At 44.7% G+C, this 17,367-nt stretch overlaps 1 protein-coding gene across 3 annotated transcripts in view; it reads left to right on the top strand.

The window, feature by feature from the left end:
* The first annotated feature begins 371 nt into the window (after window positions 1-371).
* LOC135920494 (sphingosine-1-phosphate phosphatase 2-like) overlaps window positions 372-17,367 on the top strand; it is a 187,635-nt gene continuing 170,639 nt past the window's right edge. For 2 of the 3 annotated variants that reach the window (XM_070528959.1, XM_065454761.2), the window contains exon 1: window positions 372-1,136. In XM_070528959.1, coding sequence (XP_070385060.1) covers window positions 633-1,136 — 504 coding nt within the window. In that variant the 5' untranslated portion in view covers window positions 372-632. The remainder of the gene's footprint in view (window positions 1,137-17,367) is intronic. The other variant, XM_065454762.2, reaches the window with a different exon arrangement.

Below are 17,367 nucleotides of genomic sequence, written 5' to 3'. Positions count from 1 at the left end.
TGATTACGTGTTTCTTTGGTTAGGCGTTACAACTATGTGGGCAATGCCAGCGTAGTTGAACTGTTCGTCCGTAGCTTGGCATGTTTTCACTGGAATTATTGCAGCTTGACAATGGTGGGCACACAAAGTGGGAACTGGTTTGGTAGCAATGTTCCGCGCTTGTCCTGTGTGTTTCCTTCTTCGTCCGTTGTCGTTTGCGCGGTTACATAATGCATTCCAATACTGGTGGCAACGTCTCGCAGTAGCTCTGGGCAATTTGCAAAACACAGACCTGGCTCAAGCGCCAGTGGTCGACACAGCGCGGTTCAAAATTACAGTGGTTCCCGCCTTCTGCTGGCCGCAGCACGCCGACTGCTCGCAGCGCCACTCGATCCCCGGAAAGATCAAGGCTGGCCGGGCTGGCGGACGGCAGTTGACGAGGCAAGCTCCGCAACTGCAGTGCTGCTTAAGTTAGGGTGCTCGAAGTGTTATGTGCCGCCGCCGCCTCGAGCTGCGTGCTGCTGTGCGGTCGTAGTACGGTAGCAGGCCGTGTCAGCGCCGACTGCCAGCTCGTGATCGTCGTCGGGACGCGCGCGCGATTGTTCTCGCAGCAGCTGATCGTCGTCCCGGCACCGCGACGGAGTGTGGCGGTCATGTGGGAACAACTCGTGAGGCGGGGCCGCTCGCTCGCCGAGGCCCTCAACAGCCCGTTCCTGGTCGAGCGTGTGCAGAACTACTTCGGTGTTTACCGGCTGGCCAAAAACGGTCAGCAGAACGGCGGCGCGCGCAACGGCTACGCGGCGGCGAAGGCCGAGCGGCCCGCCAGCGTGCGGTGCCGCGTCGAGCGGCCCGTGTGGTACCACCTGTTCCGCTTCGGCTCGCTGCTGGGCTACGAGGCATTCTACGCGACGTTCTTCCCGTTCATCCTGTGGAACTGGGACGCCGTCGTGTGCCGGCGCGTGCTGCTCGCGTGGGCGCTGGTGATGTACTGCGGCGGGCTGGCCAAGGACCTGTTGCGCTGGCCGCGGCCGGCGTCCCCGCCGGTGGTCCAGCTAGACCGGGCGTACGCGGCCGAGTTCGGTATGCCGTCCACGCATGCGATGACGGGCGCGACCGTGCCTTTCGGACTGCTGCTCTGGACGCAGCAGCGCTACGAGGTGGGTCTCGCTCCTGTTGTACGCGCCGCGAAAGCCTCGTGGGGCGTCACGAACAGCTGGCGGTAGTGCGATCGAAGTTTCGACGGAGAAAGTTGTCCCGCAGCCCTCATTAAAATAGTTACCTAGTTCGGTAGGCAAGTGATGGCAGCTTTCACACAACAGTAAAGAAAGCGGCCAAGTACACAAAACATCGCAGTGCAACATTTGCTAAGCTAACCAATAATAATAGCAATAAAAATAATAATAAGTACAGGGCAAGAAATTAGGTCTACCAAAACCACATAATGCTTGACCAATGCAGTACTTGACTCACTGTGGGGCCCAAACCTCGGGAGTCCCAAGAGCCAGAGCATCGACATTTTAACACAAGCACAACGACGAAACAGAAAAGGCTTATTTCTGATGCACGTTCATAAATTAATTCACTTGCAACAATACAGAAGTGGGTCGTATGCTTTCTGACATTGCGTTTACTGTTGACAGATTTGTACTGATGTGTAGTGTTCCTGCATTCATTTGCCATATCAGTGTTCGTTTGCGAGTATACTAAGAATCTTATGTTCTTTCTAAGACGCCCAAATAACTGTGTAGTCAGTGTATCGGAGCAGCAAAAATGTAATAGCATTCACAAGATAACCAAGAAATGTGTCAGGACAAAGGACTTGATGTTTATCTCTTAGGTACAGTGCAGATAATTTGGGGAAATGTGACTATTGCGTAGCAGAAGTTAAACAAACTGATGCCTATACAGTTGTACCTCGGTTCACGTACTTCATTCCATGACTATCGTGGCGAGCCAAATTCGTCATAAACCATAACAGACACTAGGGATTTGAAAGAAGAAAAAAAATATATATATAGATAAAAAATACAGAAAAATATGACAGCATATTTCAAATAAAACCTTATCAGTTCATAGCACTCCAGTGTTCTGCCATATTTGTCCCTTAATGCTTTTCCTAACAATGAAAACAAGTGCTCTATTTGTTACTGTACAGTGCAGTAATGTGATTCCATGAAGAGAGAGGACACTCGCACCTCTGGTGGGATGGGCATGCATTTATTGCTTGGCAGGGCAGTGACTGAATAAAAATGTCATCTTCTTCATGAAGGACCCTCTGAAAGTGAGATACTATCACGTCATTCCTCAGGTTCAATATTCTAATTAATTGCGGTTACATTGGGGGGTGGGGGAGGGGATGCTTTTCAAAGATGTTCTGGCACACATTCCTTTTTTTCCAGAACAGATTTGATGGCATTGCTGCAAGCACAGAAAGGTTCTCAACAAGGGCCTCCCATTTTGCATGTGTAAAATGGCCTACACAGTCCCACTCATAACATTCTTTCAAACTTCTTAGCACTGTTCATTGAACATTTTTTCTCGAAATGGCACATCAAATACAAAACATACTTTAAGCTAAAAATCAATTATCAGGTAAAATTGTTATGAATAAAGTTGTTTTAATTTAATGCTTAGTAAGTTGCATTACGAGCTATCTTGAGTGAAGCTGATATTAAGTTTGTGAAACGACGTAAAATTTTGTGAACACTGCACTTCGTAAACAGAAGCCTTCGCATGCCGAGGTGGCACTGTATTGAAAAAATTGTACAAGCTATTCTTGTGATCACATTAAATGTGTGAATAGAAATTACATGACAATGCTTCGATTTTCGTGACCAAGTGGTCAAGCAAGGGATGTTGCTGGAGCTAACGTTTTGTCACTGGGACTTACTTTCGTGCCCTTTTTGAAATAGGTCTTATGACATTCCTTGTTTGACCCCCTTTGATCACTTCAAGTCTCGCATCTTACTCTGTCTTGTTTAGACTCTTTCTTGAAATATAAGTGGTCTCAGAGTATAGGTCACAAGTATGTGTCTCATGCTAGCTTTCGAAAACTGGAGTCCGATCAGACAGCTTGCATTAGCAGTGTCATCTGTGTTTCTCTGCTGTCCTCTGTCAGGTGTGCTACACCTAAGCCCTCAGCCCTGCACCTAAGTCCTCGAAAGGCTGTTCACTAAAGCTGCCCTTAACAAGATCTATGGCAAAAATCTGCTTGAGGGGAATCTTTCCAGGTGCCATGCTTCACCTGGTTTACTCTTATAGCTGTGAATAAAGTCTCATACTTGTCAGTGTCAGCATTAAGGGAGACCAAGACTCTGACCATTTCAGGTAACATTCTTTTTTTTTCTTTTGACGGTTAACCTGCAGTATGCTGTACATAAACCTTACACTAAAGCTGATAAAGGTAGTCAGGCCAGGTATGTTTAATCAATGCTACCTGAGAATGCCATGATATTACTAAAATTCTGCTTTAAAATTTTTCCTCGAATATGTCACTAAAAAGGTAAACTACTACCCATGTGTGGGCACCAGAAGTATGGCTATTTCCCTTGCACAGTAGACCACTGAAGCTCTTTGGCGGGTACATTCGCTCACAATATTTAAATTAGTTTTTAACTGCACTTGTTAACGAGTCTCGATACATTCCATGTAACTTTTTTTTCATATTTGGTATAATTCTTTGACAATGACCCATGACAATGAACACACTTTGTATTAAGTTTTTTTCTCTCTCTATATATATTGTGTATGCCCATTTGTGCAATAGCTGTTTCCCTAGGGAAAAGTTATTGGGTACAAATAAAATAATAAATCAGTGCAGCACTCACCTGATATTTAATAACAGGAAAGTAAACTGAAGCTATGTGTGTACCAGTTTAGTGTCATTACGACACCATAATATGGAGGCACGACGTAGTGCTACTGTCAACTGACACCATTATTGCATAAAAGGCTTATAGGAACTGTCCACAATAAGCAGCATAGAGAGTGCAGCCACAATGACAAATGATCAGGGGAGCAATGTCAGGAAAATGATTACAGAAATGACATTCACTACTGAACAGAGTAGCAGATGCATTTGTGTATACATTAATTTTCACAGCTACCGACAGCATCCACTAAGAACATTGTTGTAGGGGTGACCAATCTTGCATAATACATTTAGCAAAAGTATGCAGAGAGTATATGACATGATGCAACTGCAAGACCCTTGACATGCCTGAGACAGTACAATGAGAGAAAAGTATGGAGAATACTGACAACAATTGGCTTCTACACAACAACTAAAAGTAGTCTAAAAGACAAATGTTCTATCAAACAGACAGGAAAAGAAAAGCAGCATGTAATCCTTTGTGGAAGGCAGTTCCACTGTTATGTATTAGGAAAAATTGTGCCTTTGGCATAATTTATTTGGCCATATATATTCTTGAACTTTTAAATTATGGTAAGGTCTGGAGAAATGTATTATTTAGTTTAATTGAGTTTACATTCATACTGTCCTGTAAGATGTTTTAGAAGAGCTAAAGTTTGAGGTGTTAATGACTGACTGCTAAATGTGCGATATTGGGAAACAGGACTCCATACAAGACACACAGAAAGATCAAGCACAGACTACCAACTGGGTTATTGCAACGTTGGGCGTTATAAACTATAGCATCACAAGTCAGCTGAAATGCACAGGTGCATACAATTCTGAACATAAACAAGTACCCTTTCCCCGATCCCCACAGAACCTTCTAATGCACTGGATTAGTCAAAAAAGGCATTTTTGCACTGAACAGTGATACAGACGTGTCACTTTAGACAGGCACTACCTCTTTTGATAAAAAATGCTTCCAAAATCTCTCGGGCACATGCATTCTTGCTCCTTTCTAGTATCTTGGCAAGATGAGATTGCCTCCACAGGTGCAGGCAGCACAGTGAATGGGCAAATTGGCCATTTCACTATTTTTGATAGTCAGCTGAGGTTCCTGTGTGCGGTTGTTTGTGCAGCATTCTGTCTTCCCTATGCAGGATTTTCCGCAAGTTAGCAGGACCTCATGTACCACTACCACGGTGCAGCAGACATGTGCTTTGTCATGCTTTTTTCCACAGCTGCTGTGCGTTCATTGTGTCAAATGCACAAACAAAACCGTTCAAGTTCTTGCGTTGGCGAAAACACCATGCTTATGTCGTCACGGTCCGCAACCTTCTTCAGGTTATGCGTAACCTTGTATAAGTAAGGAACCACTTGTGGTTTCTTTTTTCCATGCAATACACCTGGTTCCTTCTGCCGCTGCTTTTGTGGGCACCCTTTAAAGTTCTGCAGGTTGGTCTCAACGGCCACTGCAAGTGCCGACTGGGGGAAACCAGCTGACTTTAATCTATCAATCTGATCTAGGAAGCTTGCCTGCATCTCGTGAGGATATGATTTCTTAAGGGCCGACTCAAAGCACAACGAAGCAATTGCTCTCTTGACTGTCTCATTATGGGCGGATGAGTATGGAAGTAAAGCTTTCTTAGCTCGCAAACAGTTCACCCTACAGGTGTGGCATTCCCTGAAGATGAGCTTTAAATCTAAGAACTGTAAATTTTATTGCCATGGCATATTGTGCGTGAAAGTTAGGCCCTTGCCAGACTCATTAAACTTTAAGACGTTGTCAACCCTAGTACAATTAGCTGTGTTAGTTTATTCATAATCGCAAGGAAATCGTCCGTGTATCAAAAAACTTTCATAACGCCATCACTAATAGTATTAACAGGGTCACAGTCAATATAAGCCAAAAAAATGTTACACAGCACAGGGCTACACAAGAGCCGATGCATATACCTTGTCTCTGCAGGAACAGGCCTTAGTCAACACATATGAAGGTGTGCTTCAGATAAAATTCCAGTAATCTCTTAAAATTGTCTACACGCAGGCTGGTAGAGTTTTGAAAATAAATTTCAGAATTCTCTTCTATGCAAGTTCTAACGTATCTGAAAAGCTCACTATGGGAAACAGAATAAAACAGGTCCTGTACGTAAATCGAAAATGCTAACCCAGGTGTAAGGTAAAAAAAAAAAAAATCGAGGCCTCCAAAAAATTTTTTTTGTCGCAGAAGGGTCATTAATGCCCAACTGTTTCAGGTGTTTTAGCAGAAATAGGCTAGTCTGGTGCTGCCACAAGCCTTTTTCGCTAAGAGTGGTATTGAAAGGGATCTCAGCTTTATGTGTCTTCGCACTAAAAAACACTTGTAAGGTTTCTAGACTTATTACTGCGGATGCCATTAGCGAGCCTTGTCAAATTCAAGTCTTTACACAACACCACTGCTTTGGTCTTTACACGTGCTTCATAAGGTTTCACCTTGACAGAATTCTTCCTGATGGCTTCGCATGCTTTTCCTAGGTATCGTGTTCAGGGCATGATCACAACTCCACCTTCTTTACTCGCTATCATCAACCTTAGTCCTTCCTTGAAGTAAGTGACGATAGATCCCAACTTGTTATTCACTAGTGAGGGTTTGTACCTACTTGTGCTCCTTTGAAGGCTCTCCACTCCTTCCAGCTGGCACTTTTCTCGGTCTTCCTGTTTGCCTCTTCCTGCTATTTGGAGGTGCACAGCCAGCAGCTCACAGGCGGACATGAAGTGCTCTTGAGGGAACTTCGGACCTCTTTGTAGCACATTTGAAATGTGGCCTGGGGCCAGGGCTCATCTCAGGTAGACTCCCCGCCATTGTTCCATTAACTGCCCCATTAACCTTCTTGCTGTCTGCCACTTGATTTCAGGTAACCAATCGAGAAAATTACCATAGAATATGATGCGTATCCAGTCTTGAAAGAACTGCACTTGTATCCGCAGTTCTTACTTCCATACTTTGAATGAATGAATGAACTTTATTCCCCTTATAAGAGAGGGAGGTCCAAGTACTCCAGTCCCAGCAAGCATCCGTCACCGCATTATGTGGCTAGACATCCGTCTACCAGTCGTGGTAGGCCTCCGCTACCTCCTCAGCCCACCTCAGGACTCCGTCCTGTAGGGTGGGATCGGAGATGCACAGGGCAGTCTCCCACAGCTCCTCGCTACTAATGAATGATTTGAGCATGCGGGGGGGAGTTTCGATGGGACATTGCCACATGATATAAGAGAGATCTGCTATCGGGACAGGGCAAAAGCGACACTTGGGTGTCAGGTATGTGGCATGAAAGAATAAGTGCAAAGTGCACAGAGTAAGATAAGTGCAAGTTTGTAGTTGGTGCCACAGTATTTCTCTCTGGCGGGTTCTAGGAGTTCTAGGCACGGAAAGAGGTGGATACATTAGGCGTTGGCATCTGTAATCTGTGCACATTTCATGGAATGTGGCGAGTGTGTCTATTGGCGTGTTGTTGGGGTCATTGGGTTCTAGAGTTAGGCCCATATTTGTGGCCACTCCGTCCTTGAATCCTTGAGCAGCAGTATGAGCCATTTCGTTGCCATGGAGTCCTTGACGTGGTGGAGTCCAGACGAGAGTGACGTCATTTTCTGGTGGGTACGCGACAAGTAAAGTGTGCACGAGGTTGTTAATGTAGCCGTTACTGAAGTTCCGGATAGCAGTCTTAGAATCACTAATGATGATGTCGCAATCAGGTAGCCCCGCTGCGAGTGCAATGGCGGCCTCTTCCGCGTCACTCGCTGAGGTGGTCTTAACTGATGCTGAACAAACATTTTGTAACCTGCCTCACGTGTCCAGTACCGGGCTTGAGGCTGCCGAACAGCATTCATGCATCTTGCAGAGATAGGCTTTTCCTGAGGCGAACAGCTAAAATCTTGCTATGCAAGTGGATACGACACTGGCTCACAAGTGCATTAATTTTGTGATCTGGAGAATAAAAGGAGGGAATTTGAAGGAAGGAGCCCGATGTAAAAAAAATATGGTTAATTAGAATATCTTGACTGTTGGTTGATTCTAATGACCGATTACTAAACGCGCAAAGATAGGAAACGAGACACCGCACATGAGGAGACACACAAAGATCGAGTGCAAACTACCAACTGTCTTGTGATGCTATATTTTGTAATGCCCAATGTTGCAGTAAGCCAATTGATAGCCTGCTCTCTATCTTTTCAAAGGTAAATGCTTTACTTTGATTGTTTTGAGTCATTTGCTCTACAACACTGGAATTTGTATGCATTGGTCTCGGACACAGGAATATGTGAGAAGTGTAGTCACCACACGAGTGGGAAAAGTGTGTGTAATTTACCGTAGTACATAACCTTTAGAGCTGAGGTTTACACCATGTTGCTTGTTGCAGACAAACTTGTCACCAAAAGATACAGGAAACCTGTAATCCACACTCTCTTTTTAAAGTGCATTAGGAGCCCAATATATTAAGTTTGACTAATAAGAACACGTTGGCCTCAGGAAACCAAGGCAAAAATTATTTTTCTCTCCTGCTTCCTTATCCATGCTGGGACACAAAGCATTGATGAGGCATGCTCAAGAGCATTTGTGTACAATAGAGGACATGCACAAGTGCTTGCATGTACTCACTTCAACATGTCCTCTACTGTGTTTGAATGTTCTGTAGCCTGTCTTACTAACAATGCTGAACCGTTACATTCGTCAAATGAAGTTACTAGGTCTGCAGTGCACTAATGTCCTGCCAACAAAGCTAAACATTGCGCTCATCAAATGAAGAGTTCATTATGTCTGCAAATAAATCAACCAAGCAATGACTTACAATTTCATTTTTAAGATGGGGTGTGCAATAAGCTCATGTACAATTAAAGAATATTTAAAGAGCAACACTGCAAATTCTTTCATAACTTTCATTTTCATTCAGTGGCATGGAAAGTTTGACTCCCGATGCAAAAATTAGGCAAAACTTCATTATTCTTGAATTTCACTCCTAAACCTGAGCATTGCTACATCAGTGTGAAATGTCATGGCTTTAATCGTGGAATTTAAGTATTTTGTTATAATTGTCCCGTTTTGGCGCATTAGTTCTTGAGACTTACTAGGCTAAGCTTTTGGTTTCTTTAGAATCCAATGTAGTTATTTTTTGCCGATGAGTATAACCAGACCTGAGCTCTCACAATTGGTGAGGGCACGGCGAGTGTTGCATAACTTCATTGCAGTTTAAGCCCCATATTGCAGAAGTGTCATATACTAATACTGCTTAAAATTAGTCTTTAATGTCGAAGTGACTAATGCAGTGATATTCAACAGTGAAGAACTTCACCTTGCTAAAGCAGTGCCAGGTGAATGACCACTCGTTTAGATTTCAGGAATGTTTTGTAAAAATCGCATCATGCTGCCTACACTGACCTTGTAAAGCTTTCTACTATCTTTACGTAGTGCTGGAACCAATGATGGTGAACTACATCTTGTTGACAAGACCAGGGCTATAATCGGAGTGCAAGACATACTAATTCAAATGTTTCCTGAAGCGGATACCTTTCCATGCACATTTAATCCAGGGAGAAAACTTTTTTGTGTGCAGCCTCACTGTTTTCAAAGTTTTTATAAACCTGTAATGGCATTTTATTTATTCACCATAAGCATGTTGCACTGCTCAGGCAGTGCTGTAATAATGATGATTCACAGTGCCCCCCATGCGACCTTTTCTTTTATATCTGAGCCTCGGCTAATGAATTAATGTGTTTATTGCTTACATGATGGAATGACCATGTTCACTTGAGTTGCAAGTTTCCCATCAAACCTATATGCAGTTCATCAGGTATTCTAGACAGACGTTAAGATTGGTACAATACAGGGTGCCCCAGCCAACTTTAACCAAGGTTTAAAGGGTCCCTCACCAAGTCACATAGCAAATTTTGGTTGCACGTGGGAAGTTACTTGCTCTCTAGAGAGCGTTTCACTGAAAAAACTTTTCAGGTTGGTTTAATAGCAGAAATATTTAAAGTGTTGCAAAGCCATGAATTCAGGAGCTGAGCGTCACCACCAACATACAAACTCTCCCCACTCGCCCCCCGTCTAGCCTCTGCAAGCGAAATTCCCTCCCTGCGTTCTCCCCTGCTGGAGTTGGAGGATCACATGACAAATTCGTCACAGGCCCGCATTTTTTTTTCCTTCTTGTTTTGCTACGCGGCACACTTCTGGTGATGGTCTCGGTTAGGAGCTGTTGCATTTGTCTCATTTCACAAAGCTCATGATTTCGCACACTGTGCACGAGTACACCTGATTAGTGGTATGTTAAGTCAGTGCCGCACGAGCATTGTGGCCGATGCAAGTGAATCACAGGGCATGATCGGCGCATTAAAACCCGGTAGAATACGGCAGATAGTTTCGTATCCTGCATGCGCGACTGCACGACACGGGAACAAGCAGACTAAATGAAGTACGTCCTTCTTGCTACGACATGGAGTAAAACAGATTCACAGACATTTGGTTTGTAGGCTTTATTATTTCTGAAACATTAAGTTGTCTAGTGAAGCAACAGATCAACCAAAAAAATTGACAGTCATTTAAGTATCTTTACGTGATTTGAATGTGAAAGCATTATGACTTCTCCGGTTAATTGATTATGTTCATGATTCGTGACGTCGTACAGTGTCACGTGTCCTTCACCCCTTTACCTTAATCCACTTTGCTGTAATTTTACGAACCTTACCCGCCGTGTTTGCTTAGTGGCTATAGTGCTGGGCTGCTAAACTTAAGTAGGCATCACCACTCCTATTTCGTTCTTGTGCTTTTTCTGGCCTGCCAAACGTCTTATCGTTGTAAGAGTGGTGTTTCTGGCATTGTAGAAAGGTAATTTACTGATGCAGAAGAAATCATTTTTCACTTTAGTGTCCCTTTAACTTTAATTCTATATCACTACTGACATCATACAACACGCTGATGACATCACTGATGATAATCATTTTTGTTACCACTCGTTGCGGTCAATGCCGCCTTTTCTGCCTCGTAGAACATATAATGCTTTTGCATTAATAACTGCTGTAGCCTCAAATAATGATCGAAGTCACGATGAGGGACGCATTAGGAGTGCGAATACGTAGGCACAATTGTGACCTCAACTCTCCGGCTGGGAATGCGGCTCTGTTGAGTGGAAAGGCGTGCAGTGTTTGGTTTGGAGCTCCAGCTGTGTTTGCAATGCGCAGCAGTGTATTGGGGGTGAGCTCCACCACTGGAAAAGCTGGCGTGAGGGATCACGTGGACACAGCAGCTACATCGGCTACTTCGGAAGCGCCGAAGTGAGCTGACAACAAAAGTTTTATGTCCCACCAGTGCTGCGGTTCTGATTAAAATTGGGAGGCTTTTCCGCCTTGGGTGTCTGCTTGACAACATTTGCAATCACTATAATAGGTAGTGGCTGCCTTTGGAGGCGTGCAGCATGGTAGGCTACTGGTCGATGCAGCAGTGCTGGACGTACGCAACGGAGCCCAGTGTCAGCCTTATTCACATGTAGCCGCAGGACAAGAAGCTGCGTGAAGCTTGGCCCTCGAAACTTAGAACCGGCAAACAGCCATAGGCTACAACTCAGGTATGCAGCAAGCACAGATGCGAGGAAGATTTCTGCTACGGCGTCAGGACTGCTATGTTCGGTGAGTAGCAGAAAACGCGTGCTGAGACGCTCGCCCGCGCCCGCTGCCCGGTGTTAGATATGGAGCTGGTTCCTGCGATTACTTCGAGTTCCCCAGACCACGTCGGATTGCAGCACAGCTAATTGAGGAATGCAGAAGCAGGAAAGCGCATTCCAGAGAAGCGGCCTAGCAAACAAGTTTAAGGCATCAAGTTCACGTGCCAACAAGTTCGTGCACCGCCGGGATTTGCAGGTGGGCGTCGGACAATGGAGCAGGTGCAGCCCTCCCCTTCTCCTTGTTCGAAGTGTATTGCCAGTCTGCGATGCAAGACCGCAGCAAGCCGCCAGGTGTGACACCACGACACGGGGCCTACCATTGGCTGAAAGTGGCGTCATCGGAGTGGACTCTCCCATTGGTCAAACATGACGTGACTTACAGTGCTCGAAGGGTTTATAAGAAGCCTTCCAGAGAGACCTGAGGATTCTGGGACATGCCCTGATTCCCTGATTCACCTCTCTCGAACTTCTTGCCGCGGGCCGCAGCGTCCGAGTTGCTGCCGGCCCGTAATGTCTGCACGACTGTTAATTGACGCTCACCATCCCTGTACATAATATGTAAATAAATCCCTCCCAAGTTTTGGTATTTCATCCGCGAAGTCCGTCCTACAACCCCTACACCGGTTAATGCCATGACGGTTTCGTCTATGAACTTGATGCTAGATACTGGCAAGTTCACTGGAATGGAAAGGGAGCGATAAGAAGCATATTAAAAAAAAGGCATGCCATATGGTCATGCTTGTGTTATGAATTAATGCACTGGATTATGAAAGAAAAGCAGTGGGAAATCGAAGCTGAGAATATCGATAAACATGCAGTGCGACGCAACTTGAGAAATAATATTGGAACGTCCAAGAATTTAGGAAAAAAAGATTGAATCGTCACGACGGCACATCACAGTCGCTGTAGGCGTCAGAAGTCTCTATAACGAAATTATTTTTTAATTTGTATTTGTAGCGTCCACGCAACAATGGTTGCTTGTGTACTGTCAAATGCTCATATTCGGTGGACTGAAGCTCACGGCATGGTGCAACAACGCGTTCGCAGCGACAGCGAAACATTGTGTGCAGACATGCATGCAGATGCGCAGTCAGTCGCTGCGAACCCGTGCGATTGTTGCATTGAGGCTTCATTCTGTTGTGCGCCATTTGGTTATACAGGCAGCCCACTACAAGGACATATTTTACATAGTTTGCTCTCAGCGATTGCCTACCTTTCACAAAAGAAAGCAGTTCGGGGGACTCCATTATGGTGACCGCGCGCGGTGGGCAGTGGCGTAGCCAGAAATTTCGTTCGTGGGGGGCTCACTTTGTGGGGGCCTCGCTTTACGATATGTGACTCCCGATGCATGGGCGTTTCCACGAAATCGAGCCCGATTTCGCAATGGTCGTGCTAAAATGTCTTTTCGAGCGTGAATTCAGAACATTCTAGACAAAAATCGAGCATGATTTTTGGCGCCGGGAGTTGTTTTGGTCGGCGGCACATGACAGCACGAAAAAATTTCGGGGCGGGGGGGGGGGGGGGGGCTCAAGCCCCATAAGCACACCCCCCCCCCCCTGGCTATGCCCCTGGCGGTGGGTGTTGACTGTACGTATTCAGTGAAGAGATAGCGCCTGTAAACAGTTCTGTGCTTTCAGTTTACCCAAGAATATTATTTTGACAAACTATGAGGCGCAAGCTGTGTGATCCCTCATACCACGGAAGGGAGCCGCTTCCGACGGATGGCGACTCCGTCTCACAACCAATGCTTTTCAATCGCGACTAAAAGGAAACCTTTAAAAATGCGCCAAACCACTCTAGGAGGATGGTACCAAATACATGTCGTTGGCTATTGTAAGGAGCTAGTCACGTCATCTTTTGTGCTCTGCTTAGTTGCTTAAGTAGTCCAGGTTATTTAAACAACTTGGGAGTTACTGGACAATTTTAGAATTGGGGACCCAAGACTCTGGGCCCCCAAGCTGCATTGTGTCGGTTGCTCTTGGGTTTAGAGGAGCAGCAAAGTTTTAGGATTGGGTTGAACGCAGACAGTGTTGGGCTCAACGCTCGGGATGCCACAGTGTGTAAAATAAGAGTGCTTGAAAGCAAGGAAGATCAAAAGCTTTTCTTACAAGTGAAAACGAACAGAATGGATTTTTGAGCGAAAAGGGGAATAATAACATGTAAGAAGTGTAATCACGGTGTTAGTATCTATCCGTATTGCGAATTAGGTGTGCAGTTCTAAGTCAAGCAAAGCCAATCGAAGCCAAGTGTTCTTAGATGGTGTTTTCTTGTGGCGCACTGTGAAACTGAATTCACTTGTGTGAAATGGCAAAAATCAGTCGAAGTACAGCAAGTTTGCTCTGCGACCATCTGCTGTACGCTGATTTGAGTTGGGCTGACATCAAAGATCTCTTTCTGCTGTTGCCAGGAGTGATTTACCGATGACTTGGCCGGTGGCAGTATACGTCTCGCAAAGGATGGCTTGACGTCGGAAGTATTGAAGATGACGTCTTTTAGAGAATGTTCCGTTTTGAGAAGGCAAATATTAATTTGCTGTTATCTGCTCTCTTAATTCTCTGTACAATTGAGAACATTCAGGCAGTACAAGTATCCGGTACCTGCCGTGGTTGCTCAGTGGCCATGGTGTTGGGCTGCTGTTCACGAGGTCGCGGGATTGAATCCCGGACACGGCTGCCGCATTTCGATGGGGGCGAAGTGCGAAAACTCTGTACTTAGCTTTAGGTGCACATTAAAGAACCCCAGGTAGTCGAAATTTCCAGAGTCCTCCAATACGGCATACCTTATAATCAGAAAGTGGTTTTGGCACGTAAAACCCCATAATTTGAAAAAGTATTTAGTAAAAAAGATCTCCTGATTCCCCTCCAGCAACTCACATATCCTAATAGGTAGAGAGATTTGGAAGACGGTTTCGGATGACATACCTCCGTGATGTCCCGCATAGTCGCCTTTGTTTTTGGCCACATTGAAACGACCTTCAGTCACCTCCTGTCCTTGACAAATCATTGTTGGCTGAACCTCGCCAACATCGCTCTGTTTTCCCAGGTACGTACATGCTGTTGCATTAAGGTTAAAACACGTAAGTTGCAATTGCCATCGTAGGATATCTGTAAAAATAATGTTTGTAACCTTAGCTTTTTTTTTAGTTCACTATAAAAGCTTTTATTAGACTGCCATTAAAACGGAAATGTACAGACAGCATTTTGCCACATTTCCTCGGACACATATGCCATATGAGATAGTAAAGGAGCCTATGGTGCAAGTGTGACGCGCCTGTTGCTGTAGTTGTTCAAATCTTTTTAGTAGAGCGATATTGCAATACTACTGCAACAATAATCTACATTCTCAATTGCAGGCTGTACATGATTGAGGTGCGCCTTTGCCTAATTGCTCGCGTTTCATCGATAGAACTGCCTGACCCATCTGCCGACCAACGTACTACCAGCGAATGTACTTCTCTGGACACAAACGGGAGCATGTTGTCAAATATCGGGCTGTTATATGTGCCAACGACATCGTCTGCGACTTTGATGGCCCATATTTAGGCCACAGGCATGTTGCAGGTAAATCAAAGGCCCCTCATTTCTCTCATCCCCAGCCGCATTGTTCACACACTTATGATGTGATTGCCCAGAAAGATAATTAAACATGTGTGTCGAGTGGTTCCTGCGAAGCGCATTTTAAGCAGAATTATTTTTGATATGCGACTTCATAAATAATAATTCGACTGTCATATTAAGGTGGTGCCTCAATAAGAAAACATTACTAACAAATGCACTGCTCCTAAATCTAAGCTTCACTTTGAAACAGCAAGGTACATCATTCCGTGGCTCATAATGTGAATTCCTAATTGGTTCTCTTTTGCAGGAATACTTCAGGAAAGCGGGCTGTATGAGAAGCTTCTCCAGTTGATGCAGGTCAATGCATTCACTGTACATGGTGATCCTGTATACCCCCTCCGCCCTCTGCTCATGCAGCCATATGCTGGTGCATGTCTCAGTGAACAGTAGCAAGAATTCAATACTGCCATGAGCACTGTAAGGCAGTCAGTAGAATGGGGATTCTGCAAGACGATCAGTCTGTTTGCCTTCTTGGGCTACAAAAACAAAAAAGGAAATATTTCTCCTGAATGTGCCTCAAATGTACATAGTGACCGATGATACTAACAAACTGCCACACTTGCCTTTATGGCAACCAAGTGGCAATGTTCTTTCACCTTCATTCTCCTTCTCTGGAAGTATACTTTCTGATACGTAACAGCTAAGAGAGAAGCTGGTGTGCGCGCACACACAGGCCACATGTGCCTGAGCGCGCAACACATCAGTCTTCTTCGTTGTTGTCATGAATGAATATGAATATTGGTTATTTGTCCTATTGAAGCAATAAATGAACTTTGGCTCATGTGGGCTACACAGGTTGAAATTGTGTCACCAAAATGCGATTAAGTTGCTGGAGCAGAAAGCTCTCCATATGCACAATGTTCGCATATACACATCTGTTCTGTGAATAATAATTCCCTTTCTGTGAATAATGATTCCCTTTCTTAGCCAACACTTCCTTCAAAACACCAAGCACCGTGTTTTGTTGCTCCATAGACGTATTTTTCTCCACTTCGCGCTCTCTGTGTACTGCAGCAAGTTCTTTATTTCTTTCTTTATTTATTTATTTACCCACAGCACCACAGTGGCATTGAAGCCGCCTTTGAAGCCTCCTTTCTTAAGCACAATCTTCCACTTGGGCTTTCCATTCAACAATATGCGGCTGTAGTTTCTGCTGCTCAAGTGAGAGTTTTTCTTCAAGGTTTAGGCGTTGCCTTTATAGTGTGGCATCTCTCTCTCTAGCTGACTGTGCAAACTGCAGTCTTTGCTCAAAAAATGCAAGGTTGGCTTCAGAAGGAGGATTAGCAGCTGTAATTAAAAGTACACAATTGTTACATATGACCCTTCGAAGAGCTCGTAAAAAGTATAAGACAGCCTAAAGTGTGTTAGCGTAAGTAATCAAGTTCATTTTAACGTTCACCCTTCGACATTAAAAGTTTACCTGCACATTATCCTGGAGCCCAACATCCAGCATGAAGTCTCAAAAGCACAACTGTGAGTTACAAGTGCACTCATGGACTACTTTTCAAAATGTGTATGAGCTAATTATGAACACATGACCAAGTGACTGTTTGCTGCAGCATCAAATTATTCTGGACGACATCATAAAGGTGACCTGTGAAGCATTAAATTATGAGGGAAAAGGGCAAATACTGATTTGCATAAGGCAGCACAGATATTCTGGGCAAAATGCTCCACACGAAGGAGAAAATTACGAGTCGCCTGCCTCATTTCCTTTGCTGGGTGCTGCTCTTAATGCGCATACGATTGCTGGGCTGGGCGTTGGATGGCAGAACCATATTCCTCCTTGTGCCAAACTGCTCGTGTCAGGATGATCGGACTGCGGTCTAGGTGACTCGGTGCCACTTGGGAGGCTCAAGACTGGAGGTTGTGGCTGGGTGTCTTGGGGCAGTGGAGAGGTGGCGTCTCCTTGTGGGCTGCTCAAGTTGGTATATATTATTATACTTTGTTTACTCGAAGGCATCACATCTACATAATTGTCACTATATATGCTGTTTAGAACTTGTGACACCTCCAGGCTGAATATCTTCCATGTCTGCAAGGAAAGTGAAGGTGTGATTAACATTTTGCATTGGTTTATTATTCATGTAGTCACAACTCCATAACCTCTAAGTCAGTTTAGGTAAGTCGTATTGGATGCATTAGCTAAACAAACATTTATTGTGTGCAAACGGATAATTTGCAGGATACATGCTGCTGCTTAACAAAAGGCTAGAACAGGCGATTG

The sequence above is a fragment of the Dermacentor albipictus genome, unplaced genomic scaffold, assembly GCF_038994185.2.
Source record: "Dermacentor albipictus isolate Rhodes 1998 colony unplaced genomic scaffold, USDA_Dalb.pri_finalv2 scaffold_16, whole genome shotgun sequence".
Classification (NCBI taxonomy): domain Eukaryota; kingdom Metazoa; phylum Arthropoda; class Arachnida; order Ixodida; family Ixodidae; genus Dermacentor; species Dermacentor albipictus.
The sequence above is the reverse complement of the archived record's forward strand: the minus strand, read 5'-3'. Positions and strand labels throughout refer to the sequence as shown.